General features: G+C 43.5%; 1 protein-coding gene across 1 annotated transcript; it reads left to right on the top strand.

The window, feature by feature from the left end:
* Positions 1-270: 270 nt before the first annotated feature.
* On the top strand, positions 271-6,058 carry RCVRN (recoverin). Its single transcript, XM_086928726.1, has 3 exons — positions 271-724; positions 4,886-4,997; positions 5,341-6,058. Exons 1-3 carry the CDS (start codon positions 344-346, stop codon positions 5,454-5,456), a joined length of 609 nt encoding a protein of 202 aa, XP_086784852.1. The 5' UTR covers positions 271-343; the 3' UTR covers positions 5,457-6,058.
* Positions 6,059-15,514: the final 9,456 nt, after the last annotated feature.

The following is a 15,514-nucleotide window of genomic DNA, read 5'->3' as shown; positions in this document are numbered from 1 at the left end:
GGTGGTACACCTCATATTCATTATATTTAAATGTTTTTGATTAATTGAAAATCGTCCTTATTGTGCCCACTTACTTTAATTTACAACTACATGGCTGAATGATGGTGCAGGGAAGATATACCAGTGAATACTACAACCTAATTACCATGCCTTTAACAAGCAATAACACAAAGTGGACCAACGACATTTGGCTGACGTTTAAGTCTTCATAATCCTTAAAAAGCTTTATCTGGATTTAAATGCCCTGCCTTCAGGTCAATCCCCCGTGGAGTCGAGAGCAGAGGGCGGCATTTGTAAAACAAGGGTGGTGTGTACCTTGGTCAGCAGTGAGGGTCTTCAAACCATGGGAAACAGCAAGAGTGGCGCCCTCTCCAAAGAAATCTTGGAAGAACTCCAATTGAACACCAAGTACTCTCAGGATGAGCTCTGCACCTGGTACCAGACCTTTTTGAAGGAGTGCCCCACTGGACGGATCTCAAAGCAGCAGTTCGAGAACATCTATGCAAAGTTCTTTCCAGAAGCGGATCCGAAGGCCTATGCACAGCATGTCTTTCGAAGCTTCGATGCCAACAGCGACGGCACCTTAGACTTTAAAGAATATATCGTCGCACTCCATATGACATCCTCCGGAAAAACCAACCAGAAGCTGGAGTGGGCCTTTTCCCTCTATGACGTAGATGGCAATGGGCATATCAGCAAAGTAGAAGTCCTGGAGATTGTCACGGTAAGTACTCATGAAACTCTAGCTGAGATGTTCTAAATGGGCAGTTGTCGCCTGTACCATTCAAATATTCAACAACGTGTGTTCAACATATAAGTAATATACAGATTCGCTTTGCAGCAGACTAAACCCATAGACAGGGACAGTTTAAAGAACGCACGAAGACAATTTGAAGAATACGTGAATAAAGATAAAATATTCGGGCACTGTTTCCAAAATGAACACATTTAATAGTGAAACTAAATTGCTTTCTGCGTTCTACTGCACGGTTACTCATGCGTAGAGGGCTATATCTAATGTTCACATCAGATATGGATTTTTTTCAACTATAATTAGAATATTTATGCATAGCAAGCGAAATATGAATAAAAAAGTTACTTGGATTGGAGTTGTCACCCTTGAGACAGGAAGAGCTGCAAGGGAAGAGCATGTTTCTCCCGCTTGTGTTGTGTCTGAAGTATGAGTCAGAGGATGATGCTTCACTGTCACAGAGGCTGAGCCCAGTTTTTAGATTTTCTGACTTCTCAATAGTATCATTCATAAAACGCCGTATTCACTGCAAGGGCTCACCTAACATGACAGGGTAGGAAAGAGCGTAGGACCGAATACCAAATCCGTTTCAGCCATAAATGTAGGCACGCTTACAGTTGAACATGGCTATATTTAGGTCTGAGTGGTAGCCACAGAAATGTGCCAAACGGGAATAAACGCTTTTACTACTCTGTTATTGTATGGCATCACGGTGTGTATTTATAGAGCGGTAATGCCCGCTCAAAGGGCGGGCAGTGGGTAGATTAAGGCATGGGTCGTAATGAGGACATGTCAAAGCCCACACACTCCTTTCTGAACCGCCCACCAGGGAAATGGTCAGATATGTGCTCTCGCAGGGCCTACAATAAATCTCATTTTAAGGTATGAGGTAGAATGCGACACCCTGACCTTCGTAGGGATGTAAACTATGGCATTTCTCCACAGAGTAAAATGGTTTTTGCAAAGGAGAAAAAATAATAAAAAGCAAAAAAGACACATTTGTACAGTGTTCTGTCTTTCCCCACTATTTAGGTGTATTGTGAGTACAGCTCCACATTTGAGAAATAATAATTCAGGAAAATGTCACATTGCATTCCCTGTTTGCAGCTACGCAGGCGTGATTCTGGGAATGCATATACATCTCTAGAATGTGGAAGACTGCGCCTGTGTCATAGCTGTATGCTATGGGTTTACATTCATGGAGGTTCAATGTAAGTCAGGTCCAGAGTTTGAAAGATGTATGCATGTAAAAAAGAACAGTATAATGCCATTTCTAGAGAGCTGGGAGAGGATCACAGACCACGAGTCCTGCTGAAGAAAAAAAACTGTATGTGTTGATAATATATTGTCTGTAGCCTTCAACACTTTTTTAAGGGGATGTTTTAAATGTCAATGCACTGTCGCTCTTAGAAATAGCATATCACGATGTCTCATGGACAAATATACAGATATTTGGGTATATATAAATGAGTGTGTGAGTGTGTGCATACATATATGTGCATACAGCTGGGTGTGTCCAAATAGTCGGTATGTTTGTATGAGGGAGAGTCTGCATATGCATTATGTTTTCCTCGTTGTGTATATGTGAGTAGATAAAAATGCATATTTCTGTGTTATGTGTTTAACTTCGATAGGGCAATATAGCTACTTGTAACTACAAAGTAATATTCGTACTGAATGTAATATATTTTCTGTGTTTCTGTGCAATCGATTTACATGTGGGTTTAAATATTTAAAGTATTTATCTCTATGTATATATTTATGGATATATAAGTGTCAATATATGTATGGATATATGCATGTACATATATATATATATATATATACATACATATACACATATATACATAAATATATATACACTCAAACATATATATGCATAATATATATATATATATGTATATATATATATATTTACATATATATATATATATATATATATATATATATATATATATATATATATATATATATATATATATATATATATATATATATATATATATATATATATATATATACACAATACCTCGCAGCAGCTGCGCTCTCCATTGACGAATTACGAGGCAAGGACCAACTTTTAACAGCATACATTTATTTGTCAAACAGACAGACTGCCATGACGCGTTTCGGCCGTCCCAGTGGCCTTGGTCACATGGCGTTACAAAGTGCTCAACCCTTTTTAAAGTGCAAAGTGCAGTCACATGTCAATTGATGGATATAGAAAAAATACTATCAGTATAAATACATATGTTTTATAATTGTAGTTACATTGCTAACTGTATAAATACATAAAAAACGTTATATTGATTTTAGACATTATAGCTAAAGATGTCTATAAAGTGTTTTGGAATAAAATAGCGTATTACAATCACATAGAGCTATTGCATAATACCTGCATAAATGCTGGTTTCAACCTCCAAAACACATCTAAATTATTTTATATATATATATACACACACCGATATATGTGCAATTATACATTTATTGTGCTATTACTATTGGTGAGTGTCAAGAGGTGCCATGATTCACCAGCAATGGTAATGTTTAGCATCTGCATATATGGGTTCGGCCACGACGTTTTTCAAGGGCATTTTTTGTACAATGAATGCACTGAAACAGGATACAATGGGGGACATTCATTCAGTGAAGTAAAATTACTATTAGCAGAGTTGTTTCCGTGAGTAAAACCGTTGAAATATTCAATGTGATAAGCAGTAACCCGTGTTTTTTAGAGTCAATCTCGATACAATGTGGTATTAATATGAACTAATATGGAGGCTGAGCTTTGTAGAGTAGTAGTACATGTGTGATTGTGCGTTTATTAGCACAGTTTTTCGCAATAACAGGGGCCATGTTTATTCTACGTTAATACTAGGGTGGTGAACAGAAATGTGGTTCAATAACATGTTATTTAGATCAACTGTACAAATAAACACACTTTTTTTTTACTACCGTGCACAGCAAAAATGCCATTTATAACCATAGTAGAGAGGACTTGATATTAGAAAACAATTTACTGCCTCACACATTGTACCTTTTAATTGCTTCACACCCCTTGCATCCTTGCTTGGGTTCAGTATAATTTTAGAACACACGTGAAAAATGCCAGGGCATAATCCATATATGCAGATTTACAGAATCTAATGTGCAGTGTATCCCATTGTCGAATTGCTGAGGGTGGGGGGAGCTTTACGACCACTAGACCCGTGAGTCTTGAACCCTCCCCACGATCAACATTAGTAATAAATCGCTTCTTACACTTTGTGGTGCATCTGCACGTATATGTATAAAGTGTATATGTTTTCTTACTTTTGTGCTATATAGATTTATATTTTGTCATCATGTCTATACATATGGGTACATTTAGGTAGGGAGGCGTGGATGCATGCACACATCATAACAAGAGTCTCCAAAGAGAAAAGCTACCCTGAAAGTCCCACTGAGTGCGAACTAGAGATTAAGGGCAGAGAGATTGAGAGAGCCACGTGACACCCCTGCCATGACCCACATTTGAAATGACATATGGCTGAGGTCACAGGTTGCAGGCTAATACACAAAGCACTTCATTGGTGGCGGTGCACTTCGTGATCATATTATGAAAGTTTATAGAAGTCCAATTACGTCAGTGAGAAATTGCATACAGTGAAATAAAGAGAGATTTTTCCAAGGAGTACATTGTGATGTCCATATCAGTGACTGGCACCGCTATCTTGGGAAATATGTTGATGGAAATCTAACCTTTGGCTCAGAACATTCTAGAAGAGATATCATATGAAGGGTCTACTTTTCGTTGAACTCTACTACACAAAGTGTCTGTCGAATTTATCTAACATGAAGAATAAAAGCGATGCATTTATTATTTCTAGCAGCAATCAATTTACAGTGCTATTTAAACTTAATAAAATATTGCAAAATGTTTGCTTTTTGATCAATTGCATGTTTGAGTAATTAATACTTAAAACTCCAATTAAACAATTTTAACCACATAGGGGTATTTGTTCTGATGCTGACATTATTTGGTCTACTTGTAAATATTTGACTTACGAATAAAAACGTGTATACGTGCCTGTTTCCTTCCTTTTTTTCTAACTTTTGTAAAATCAATTATTATTATTACTTTTTTTTATTTAGGCTATTTTCAAAATGATTAGCTCCGAGGACCAGAAGCTACTTCCGGAAGATGAAAACACACCTGATAAAAGGACTGAAAAGATATGGATATATTTTGGGAAAAAGGAGAACGGTAGGAAAATAATTAATGTTATATTCGTGTTCACTTCCTGTTACTTTTGCAATGGTAAGCCTTTTGTTTGGTGAATTAGTGTAGCAAAGCCTGATAAAATCAACTCTTAAAACGCATTTTATAGGCATGTTTGTGCTACACATTCTTAATCATAATACTATTATTAGTAGATATGCACATACATATATAAATACACGTGGACAGGCAAACACACATCTTAACTTGGGTCGCCAAAGGGAACAGTTCTGCAGAATTGGAATGAGTGTTATTTTGTGTTAACATGACATTTGCTTAGCAGTGCTCTTATGGTTTGCTTTCAACAACTGTTGTGTTTCCACTCTAGATAAAATATCTGAAGGCGAATTTATTCAAGGAATCATGAAGAACAAAGAGATCCTGCGTCTGATTCAGTACGAACCACAGAAAGTGAAGGATCGAATAAAAGAGAAGAAACACTAAGGCTCAAGTGACTTTGAGTTCTAAGACTGTTCTCTGCATCTCTGTTTACATCACATGGACTCTAGCAATGTTTGTACTCTCTGGGCCCGAATCACAAAGATTTCCTCTGCAGCAAATTTGGCTGTGAACATCCACAATGTACACCAGTTGTCATATGCCTTTTCACCATTATTCACTTTGGAGCAAATCTCGAGGTCCCTCGAGAATCTTCGAGAAATCATGTGGCAACGAATTAACAAACATTTGCTCACAAGCATCTGGAAGATTCTATTTTTGCCAGTACACGTCTTCTAAATAAGACAGGGGGTGACTCTTCCAAAGTGTGCCTGAGGAAATCTTTGGAGACGGGCTCACTCGTGATTTCAACTCAACTAATTTGCTAAGGGTATTGTCCTTAATTTCCATTTGGAAAGGTGTATTCAAATGTCGTCTTATGTGCAGTAATTAGGCTCCAAGTATTAATCCGAAGATTATCCCTAATGCCGATTTAAACCCTGAAGGTCATTAACTTTAATCGTGTTTGTTTTCTGTTTCTCTGTACTGTGAAATAAACGTGTCAAAATAAATGTATTCAAGTAAATGTTGTATGTTTTTAACGTGTGGCATAAGTTTCTTTGCATTTTATTTCTGAATATGGGAGTCAGGTGGTCGTCAGCGTGACTAAACATGCCTCCAGTATGTCAGCTCTATATTGTGCCGAGTAGTGATGCTGTAGCAACATATGTGCAAACTCCAGTGCTCCAAGGTCAAGCAGGGGAACATGTCTTGAGTAAATGTATTACCCCCTGGCTACTCTTGGCTTAAGCCTTTAAGTGAAATAACTGAAAGAAGAATTGTTCCACTCATGTCCATCAGGACTAGATCACCCTGCAGGGAAATATTTAAAGATCCGCTGTGCAACCATCATGTTTGCACAGCGAATCCTTAAATATTTTCCTGCTGTGTGCATGCTTGAAACATGCACACTGCATGAAAATATTTAAGGATTCGCTGTACAACATACACACTACAGTGAAATATTTAAGGTTATGCTTTGCAACATGCACAGAGCTGGGAAATATTTAAGAATCCTCTGTGCAAAAAAACGCGCTCCAGGGAAATATTTTAGGATCCACTGTGCAAACATACATACTGCAGGGAAATACTGTTCTACACAGAGCAATTCTTTCCCCTACACCCCAGTAACTCAGTAAGTGATCCATTTCCCTTCCCAACCTGGAAAGGGATTTGTGCAAGCCCATGGCTGTAGTAAACATCAGAACCTTTCCAGAGTTGCAAGGGGAATGAGTGGAGTTTGTGAATAGCCATAAACAACATACGTGTTTGTAAATAATCATAAACTTTCAAGGCTCACCGCTCCTTGGATACTATTGGACAAGGACAACCATTTATGTATTAAAAACAGAGAACATATTGTGATCCGCCCCACCCTTGTGATTGTAAATTACGACATTTGGAGATTTGCAGTTACAGAATTGCAATCGTTGGTGCAGCAGTATAATGAGGCTTGACAAGTCTCTAGTAAAGTTTTGACCCTAACTTCATAGGCCATCGTTTTTTTGCACCCACAGTTAATAATTTTAGCTCTCTTGGCCAATTTGCACTATACTTGTAGAGATAATTTTATTGAAGGATATCCAAGAGGCTGCCAAATTTGGTGTGGATTAAAAAAGAAGTTGAAAAGGTACAATGTAGGCACAAAAACATTTTTCGCTTGCCAATATAATGAGATTTCCCTTTAAAAGTGTTTCTTTGTAACTCCGAATGGATGATCACTAAATAGCATATTTACGGGAATGGTGGCGCAGGGCCGTGCAGCGAGGTACCTTGCTGCGCTGCCCTGCAACACACGGAAAGAGCGGGAATGCACTATATTTGTCCAATACTTGGCACTCTTGTCCTTTTACACCCAGGCTGGCACAGTTTCTATAGCCTAGCACCAATGCCGGCACCCCTGCACCATTTGCGTATATTAAGCTGACACAGCAATTTGCTCTTCGCTTCCTTACTCCAGATTTATGAATCCACTCAAAGCCACACAATGTGGCTCTACTTGGCTTCATAAATCTCACTTTAAGGCTTGCATCACACATGTACCACTTTGCAAGCCACTCATAAATATGCCACCAAATTTGTATGCACGGTGGCCCTTTGGCTATTAACGGCCTCATTTATGGGGATTTGGCATAGGGCAGCACAGCAAGTCACCTTCCTGCGCTGCCCTACATCAAAGTGAAAGGGCAGGAATGCATCATATTCATCCAATGGTGCATTCCTTTTTTTCTCCCTGCACTGGTGCTATTTCGGCACTGGTGCTTGTGTTGTTGGTAGGATTGCTTTTGGGCAGGAACACAGGCACCCCTGCACAATGGTGCAAGGTGCCCTGTGTTGCCAGGAGGATTGTTTTGGGGCAGGAAGGGCAACCTTCCGGTGCAAAAACAATCATGGGGGGCTTTTTCCTCTTTCTACGTGTGCTGCAGAAAAAGGAAAACCAAGGAGAAATAAAGTTATCTCTCCCTGTTTTGTCTCCCCTGGGGCGACATAAGGTTTTGGCTCTTTCCTAGGTTTACATGGTTTTGTAAATATGGGGATGCGTCAAAATCCATGGGTGTTGCGTGGATACACCCACCGCAACACCCATGGAATACCACCCTATTGCAGAGTGAGGCAACACAGTAATTTGCACCGCCTTGCCTAACACCAGATCAATGAGGCCATTCAAAGCTAAGCAAAGTGGCTTTGCGTGACATCATAACTATGCTTTTGTAATTTGTGCAGTCACAAAAAGTGATGCTATGGCGGCTCGAGGGGCTCATAAATATGCCCCTAGGTGTCTTTTCTTGCAACTATTTTGGAGGCATGGGGCAGAATGTGAGTACGCCTAACTTTGAAATGCTTTACAATTATTGAGTACACATTCATAATAATAATAATAATAATAAAGGAGTTTATAAAGCGCCTGGTGACGCCATCCCGGCGTGTCCCCGCGCTGTGGAGAGAGCAGCAGGAAAAAGTGAGAGACCTATAGGGTAAAAAGGTGGGTTTTTAAAAGTTTCCTAAATATTGTCTCTGTCTCTGCAAGTCTAATGTTCAGAGGGAGAGAGTTCCAATTTTTGGCCGCCAGCGCACGAAAGGAGCGCCCACCCATTCTGGCCTTGTTTATCCGGGGGGCTTTCAGAAGACCAGTTCCTTTGGAGCGCAGTGCTCTGTTGGGCACGTAGGGGATAGCAAGATCCTTTAGGTATTCATGTTCTACTAAACCACAGAGGCATGAACAGCAGTTTGGTCATTCGCACAGGGCACTCAGCAAGGTTTTCCTCCAAATGTCTTCAAAGATTAGGAGGAATACACAAGAAAAGATAAGATACAGTAACAAGTGACACATGGCCTGCTCCTCCATTGCCCACTGTGTTGTGCAAGCCACAAAAGAGTAGGTTGCCTGGCACTTGATTCTGTGCCATATTCACTAATAGGAACAGGACATTGTAGCGGGCTGAAGCTGACTCATTCCTGCATGATCTGCATCAGGTCCCAGGACACTCACAACTGCGCCCTAGTCCCATCTAGGAACAGGGATCAGGGACCGGTACTTTAAAGGAAGCACAGGGAATTACTGCACCGTCTTTAAAGAGACATTTTAAACAATGTTTGCAGACATAGGTTTATGACTTTTGTGAAAAAATTAGTCCAGCAGGCTGCAAAGAGCACAAGATGTGTAGGTGAACGGGTGCAGAGGAGGCAGAGAGGTGCACTGAGGGGGTGCAAGGAGCACGTGCTGTGAAGGTGAATGAATGCAGAGGAGGCAGAGGGTGCAGAGTGGAGGCACTAGGGGCACATGCTGTGGGGGTGAACATATGCAGAGGAGGCAGCGGGGTCCAGAGGGGGCACAGGAGCACATGCTGTGAAGGTGAACAGAGGCAGAGCCCACAGCGGGGTGTAGAGAGGGGGCATAGGGAGCACTTGCAGTGAAGGTGAATGGATACAGAGTAGGCAGAGGAGTTCAGAGAGGGGCAGAGGGAGCACATACTGTGAAGGTTAATGGATGCAGAGGAGGCAGAGGGGTGCAGAGTGGGGGCACAAGTAGCAATTGTTGTGGAGGTGAACGGATGCAGAGGGGCACAGAAAGGGGGCACAAGTAGCAATTGCTGTGGAGGTGAACGGATGCAGAGAAGGCAGCGAGGTGCAGAGAGCGGGCACAAGGAGCACATGCTGTGGAGGTGAATAGATGTAGAGGAGGCAGAGGGATGGGCGAGGGGGCACTGGGAGCACATGCTGTGAAGGTGATTGTATGCAGAGGAGGCAGCGGGGTGTAGAGAGGGGGCACAAGGAGCACATGCTGTGAAGGTGAATGGATGCAGAGGAGGCAGCGTGGTGCGAAGAGGGGGCACAGGGAGCACATGCTGTGGAGGCGAATGGATGCAGAGGAGGCAGCGGGTGCAGAGAGGGGGCACAAGAAGCACATACTGTGGATGTGAACAGATGCAGAGGAGTCAGCGGGGTGCACTGAGGGGGCACAGGTAGCACATGCTGTGAACGGGAATGGATGCAGAGGAGGTAGGGGGTGCAGAGAGGGGGCACAAGAAGCACATGCTGTGAAGGTGAATGGATGCAGGGGTGGCAGCGGGTGAAGAGAGGGGGCAGAGGGGCGCACTGAGGGGCCACAAGGAGCACATGCTGCGGAGGTGAAACGATGCAGAGTAGGCAGAGGGATGCAGAGAGGGGGCACAGGGAGCACATGCTGTGAAGGTGAATGGATGCAGAGGAGGCAGTGGGGTGCTGAGAGGGGGCACAGGGGGCACATGCTGTGAAGGTGAATGGATGCAGAGGAGGCAGCATGGTGCGGAGAGGGGCCACAGGGAGCACATGCTGTGGAGGCGAATGGATGCAGAGGAGGCAGAGAGGTGCACAGAGGAGCTTAAAATGCAAGATAAGGCACCACCCACTGGCTGTTGGATAGCATGCTCATAAACAACAAGAGAGATAGGGAGAGTCATGGACACTCTTAGTCCCCAAACTGTATTAGACATCAACAACAAAAGAGTGTTCCTGTTCTGTTTAAGGTGGGAAGAAGCACAGAGCACAAGGAACCAACAAAGCCCATTTGGTTTGTTAAGAAAGCCCTCACTCACCGACCTGGTCGGTGACTTGCTTCATCATCGGGCCCCACCGGGTGTGACCGAATGCCACCCCGGTGTGCTGCGACGCCAGAATTACTGCGGAGCTGGTCTTGTGAGGGTGGGAGGGCTATGTGAAAATTTACGTGAATAGTGTGAAGTGGTGAGTTAAAATTGCCTTGTATGTATCAAAAAATTCATTTAATCAAAGATCATCAAGGACAAGGTTTAAAAATGTGATGGTGAGTAAGGCCAACTAATTGGATGGTCTACTCCCACTAGCATTAAGTGACAACGTGAATGGTCAACATGAATATGTTTCAGCCGGTGTGGTATAATTAACCTGGCATTCGTCAGGACCTAGAGTGTAAACCTCGGCGGTATGGGCACTCTAAGGCCCACCCAACCAGAGGACTTGAAAGTGAAAAAGTCTGTGAAGTGCAAAAAAAGGGGGGGGGGCTTCACCACCCGAAGGCAGGACGCACACACCTCCGGTCTCTAAAATTTAGAGACAAAAATTAAAAGCACTTCACCAGGGATGAAAATCCACCCCATAGACCACGGGAGGGAGGGGACGGCGCATTTGGCACATCGCCCACGGCGCCCGTCTCCTGCAGGTACGCCTATGCAGCCCTCGGAACCGGGTCTCGTCGATGTGCCAAATGCGCCGTCCCCTCCCTCCCGCGGTCTATGGGGTGGATTTTCATCCCTGGTGAAGTGCTTTTAATTTTTGTCTCTAAATTTTAGAGACCGGAGGTGTGTGTGTCCTGCCTTCGGGTGGTGAAGCCCCCCCCCCCTTTTTTTGCACTTCACAGACTTTTTCACTTTCAAGTCCTCTGGTTGGGTGGGCCTTAGAGTGCCCCTACCGCCGAGGTTTACACTCTAGGTCCTGACGAATGCCAGGTTAATTATACCACACCGGCTGAAACATGTTCATGTTGACCATTCACGTTGTCACTTAATGCTAGTGGGAGTAGACCATCCAATTAGTTGGCCTTACTCACCATCACATTTTTAAACCTTGTCCTTGATGATCTTTGATTAAATGAATTTTTTGATACATACAAGGCAATTTTAACTCACCACTTCACACTATCCACGTAAATTTTCACATAGCCCTCCCACCCTCACAAGACCAGCTCCGCAGTAATTCTGGCGTCGCAGCACACCGGGGTGGCATTCGGTCACACCCGGTGGGGCCCGATGATGAAGCAAGTCACCGACCAGGTCGGTGAGTGAGGGCTTTCTTAACAAACCAAATGGGCTTTGTTGGTTCCTTGTGCTCTGTGCTTCTTCCCACCTTAAACAGAACAGGAACACTCTTTTGTTGTTGATGTCCCTTGTTGGATAGCATGTGCAAACAACAGAGGTGCAAGGGGTCAGCAGCTCTAGAAGGGAGGCAGAGAAATTCAAAGGGCCACAGTAAAGAGGAGAGGGCATGACCCAAAGAGAACTGATGGGGGCCCAGAGGGACACAGTGTCAGGAAGACGTGCGAAGGCATGGGAGAAGGAGGACATACAGCAAAATAATGCACACATACATGCTGCAGAAGGCAGGAACAAAGAGGGGCTATAGGGCTGGTGGGGGAATAAAGGGTTGTAGGGGGATAAAGAGTCACATGGAGATCAGGCAGGAATTGCACAGGTGGCACAAATGTACTGCAGAGAAGACAAGGGTACACATGGAAGTTGTGCATAAGGGCAACAAAAAAGGTAAGAGGAGGACACTTAGAGGGGCTGCAGGGCACATAGAGAAATAAAACAATAGCAACAGTAAAGTGTCCCATACGGGACCGCAGGGGCATTGGTGTACACTCACACAGAGTGCCGAAGGGGGCTGGCGCATAATGAAGGGATGCTAAGGAGGTGGAGGCACACAGATGTATACCTGCGGGGGTGAAGGTCATACACACAATCAAAAAAACAATACTCCCCCGATAAATACATTGGCCATACAACATCCTATCCCAACACACTCAGTATCATACGTCCATATAACCAGCATCTCACAACAACACACCCATCTTCATGCTTCCACACAACCAACACCATTTACCATCATACATTATTACAAGCAACATCATTCATTTATGCACCAACCAATACACATCTATCTAAGAACCATCAGACACCAGCACACAAATCACTGTTCATTCATAGAATATAATGTGCCAAGCTTATTCAGCATCTTATGTCAGCACAACTTCGATAAAAAAATAAACAAAACACCCCATGATGTTTCATAAAAAGATTAAAGCTGAAAATAGGTATTGTTGTCTGATATGACAGCTGAGGGTTCAGAATGGAACTAGCAAGAAATCGCAAAGCTACAAGGTCTCATCTTCATTGGCCGTACCTGTCCTTTTGGATTTGCAAATGCTCTTTGCTGATGCTGGTCTGCATTGGTAAAAAAAGAAAAAAATGCTTCTTTGTTTTTTATGATTGTGAATTAGGAACAAACAAAGTTATGTAGCATGGTGGTATATGTGTGCGCATATTTATAGGTGTAATGACCAGGTAGCCAATGATATAACGTCTTACAGTCCCTTAATGACAGACACCAACCTCGGAGCAGTACATCCAGAACGATATCTTATAAAAAGATTTATGTGTAAAAGTGTAATTAAGAGAAAGGAGTGACATAATAGCAACTGACAGGCCTTCCAAAAGGAACATTTCTTCAAAAAAATGAGGATTCGCAGGAGAGTAATAGAGGAGCAGTTTGGGGTACATTACCCCCAGGTCCTTTATGTCCTCGTCCCATTCATTAACATTTAACAGAATTGGCCATGCCTCCCTTCTGGATTATATTCTAGTAGAGATTTGATCATGGCATACCATGGCATGATAGTGACCATAACGCCTTGGCACTAGTATTATAGGTGCCAGACTCAGGTATTGCCCCGGGTAGTAGCCCCCCCCCCCCCCCGAGCATGAGTCAACACTTACCAACAGCAGAAGAAGAATTAAGTGGGGGGTAATAAAACAATCACCTGAGAAGCTGGGTGCTCTATATGAAGTTGTATTACCAGTCTTGCAAGAAGTTAGCAGCGTGTCTGCTGATGGGGATAACCTAGCCCATATCAATCAAGTTGGAGAACTTCAGAAAAGCCTGTCAACCTCACTAGCTGATATATTTTACCCGAAGGTGCGCCCCCCCCAAAAAAATGAACCCAGTTGTGGTTTATTGATAATTGTCGAAATGCAAAATGGGCACTGATAGCGGCCATCAAAGCAAAAAATAAGCTACTAATAAAATCTAGGAGGGCTTCTTACAAAGAGGCTATTTGCCAAGCAAAGCAGTCCTGGGAAGTGAATAAATGGGAGGATATAAAAACTGCCCTATTGAACCGGGACATGAAGGAATTCTGGGCCATAGTTAGAACAGGTAGCAGGGAAGGTAATTCCGTCATAGAGCCGAATATACCAGCAGAAAAGTGGGCAGATCATTTTCAGGAGCTATACACAATGGAATCAAATTTCGGTACCCACATTGGTAGTCACACCGCCACCCAAGGGGTCCTGTGTGTAGATACAAGCCTGGTAGCTGAGTTAACCACTCCCTCACCTAGATATTCTAATGGCGAGCCTGTTGGGATCACCCTCCTTGAGGTCTCCAAAGCAATTAAGAAACTTCCAGCAGGTAAAGCACCTGGACTAGACAGGTTACAAGGGGATCTGTTCCGAGAAGAACCAACAATCTGGGGTCCCTAGCTGTGGGTATTATTTAATGCTATAATGAATGGCATGCCGATCCCTGATACCTGGACTGGGGCAGAAATTGTCCCAGTCTTTAACCCCTTGCCTGCTGATGATGAGCCCAGCTCGTCATGAGGGACAGTGGAGCTGTGCTCATGACGAGCTGGGCTCGTCATAACGGCCGCGCCACTCCCCCGCGTGGTGAATTCCACACCTGTGCGGACGTTCTATGGGAGTGGGCGGAGTCATGACGAGGCCAGCTCGGCATGAGCACAGCTCCATTGTGCCTCACCTCATGACGAGCTGGGCTCGTCATGAGCACCGCGGCGCCGCGTGCGGCCCTCCTCCCCCCGCACAGGAGGGGAATAACGCCCGCAGTTAAGGGGTTAAAACAGGCTCTCCACTACTCCCTCCAAACTATAGACCAATCAGTTTGATCGACGTGACACAAAAACTGTTTGCTCGGGTACTTTTAGACAGAATTCAGGAGAGGATGCAAGATAATGATATTATAAGCCCCTACCAAGCCGGATTCAGGAAGAACACTTCCACCATTGACCAAATAAATAGACTTCAACTTATACTTTGGAAAACGGTGACAATGGAGGGTGGCAGCCTCTAACTAATTTTCGTGGACCTGACAACGGCTTTTGATTTGGTGCCCAGAGACAAACTATGGGGGGTACTAAGAGATTTGGGGATTCCCCTTTACCTTCTAAGCATGATTATCAAGTTGCATGATGTCAACTATGCCCGAGTAAGGTGTGGAAAAGGGGAAGAACTTACTCCAAGACTCCCAGTTGCAGAGGAGTGAGGCAGAGCTGTGAGCTTGCGCCAACCCTGTTCTGCCTCTTTGTCAAGGCACTTATCGCCCAAATTAATGAGGTTAAGGACAACGATGCCCCCAAGATAGCAAAGTCTAAGGTTCCAGCAATGATGTTTGCTGACATCCTTTTGATGTCCAAGTCATCGATGGGTATCCAGAGAATACTGGACAGCTTTGTCATCTTTTGTAACAACAGGGGGATGGTGATCAATACCATGAAGACCAAGTTCATGGTTGTCAACCCTCCAAGAAAATGCGACCTAATCCCCATGTAGATGGTGTAGCACTGGAAAAGGTTCCTGCATCTGACTATTTGGGTGTCACCCTTACCGAAAATATGGACTCGGGGCCACAAATAGCCAAATCGAAGCTTAAACTAGCACAGACTACTGGTAGGATTGCTAAATTACAGAGGGAAT

The sequence above is a fragment of the Lissotriton vulgaris genome, chromosome 7, assembly GCF_964263255.1.
Source record: "Lissotriton vulgaris chromosome 7, aLisVul1.2, whole genome shotgun sequence".
NCBI classification, from domain to species: Eukaryota; Metazoa; Chordata; class Amphibia; order Caudata; family Salamandridae; genus Lissotriton; species Lissotriton vulgaris.
Note: the sequence above shows the minus strand (reverse complement) of the source record. Positions and strands in the feature narration are given on the sequence as shown.

What these genes read in the sequence shown, in the direction of transcription:
- RCVRN (XM_086928726.1), top strand. Translation starts at nt 344, where the DNA reads ATGGGAAACAGCAAGAGTGGCGCCCTCTCCAAAGAAATCTTGGAAGAA. An exon ending in AAGTCCTGGAGATTGTCACG is followed by an intron (nt 725 to 4,885) that starts GTAAGTACTCAT and finishes TTTTTTATTTAG; the next exon opens with GCTATTTTCAAAATGATTAG. An exon ending in TTTTGGGAAAAAGGAGAACG is followed by an intron (nt 4,998 to 5,340) that starts GTAGGAAAATAA and finishes TTTCCACTCTAG; the next exon opens with ATAAAATATCTGAAGGCGAA.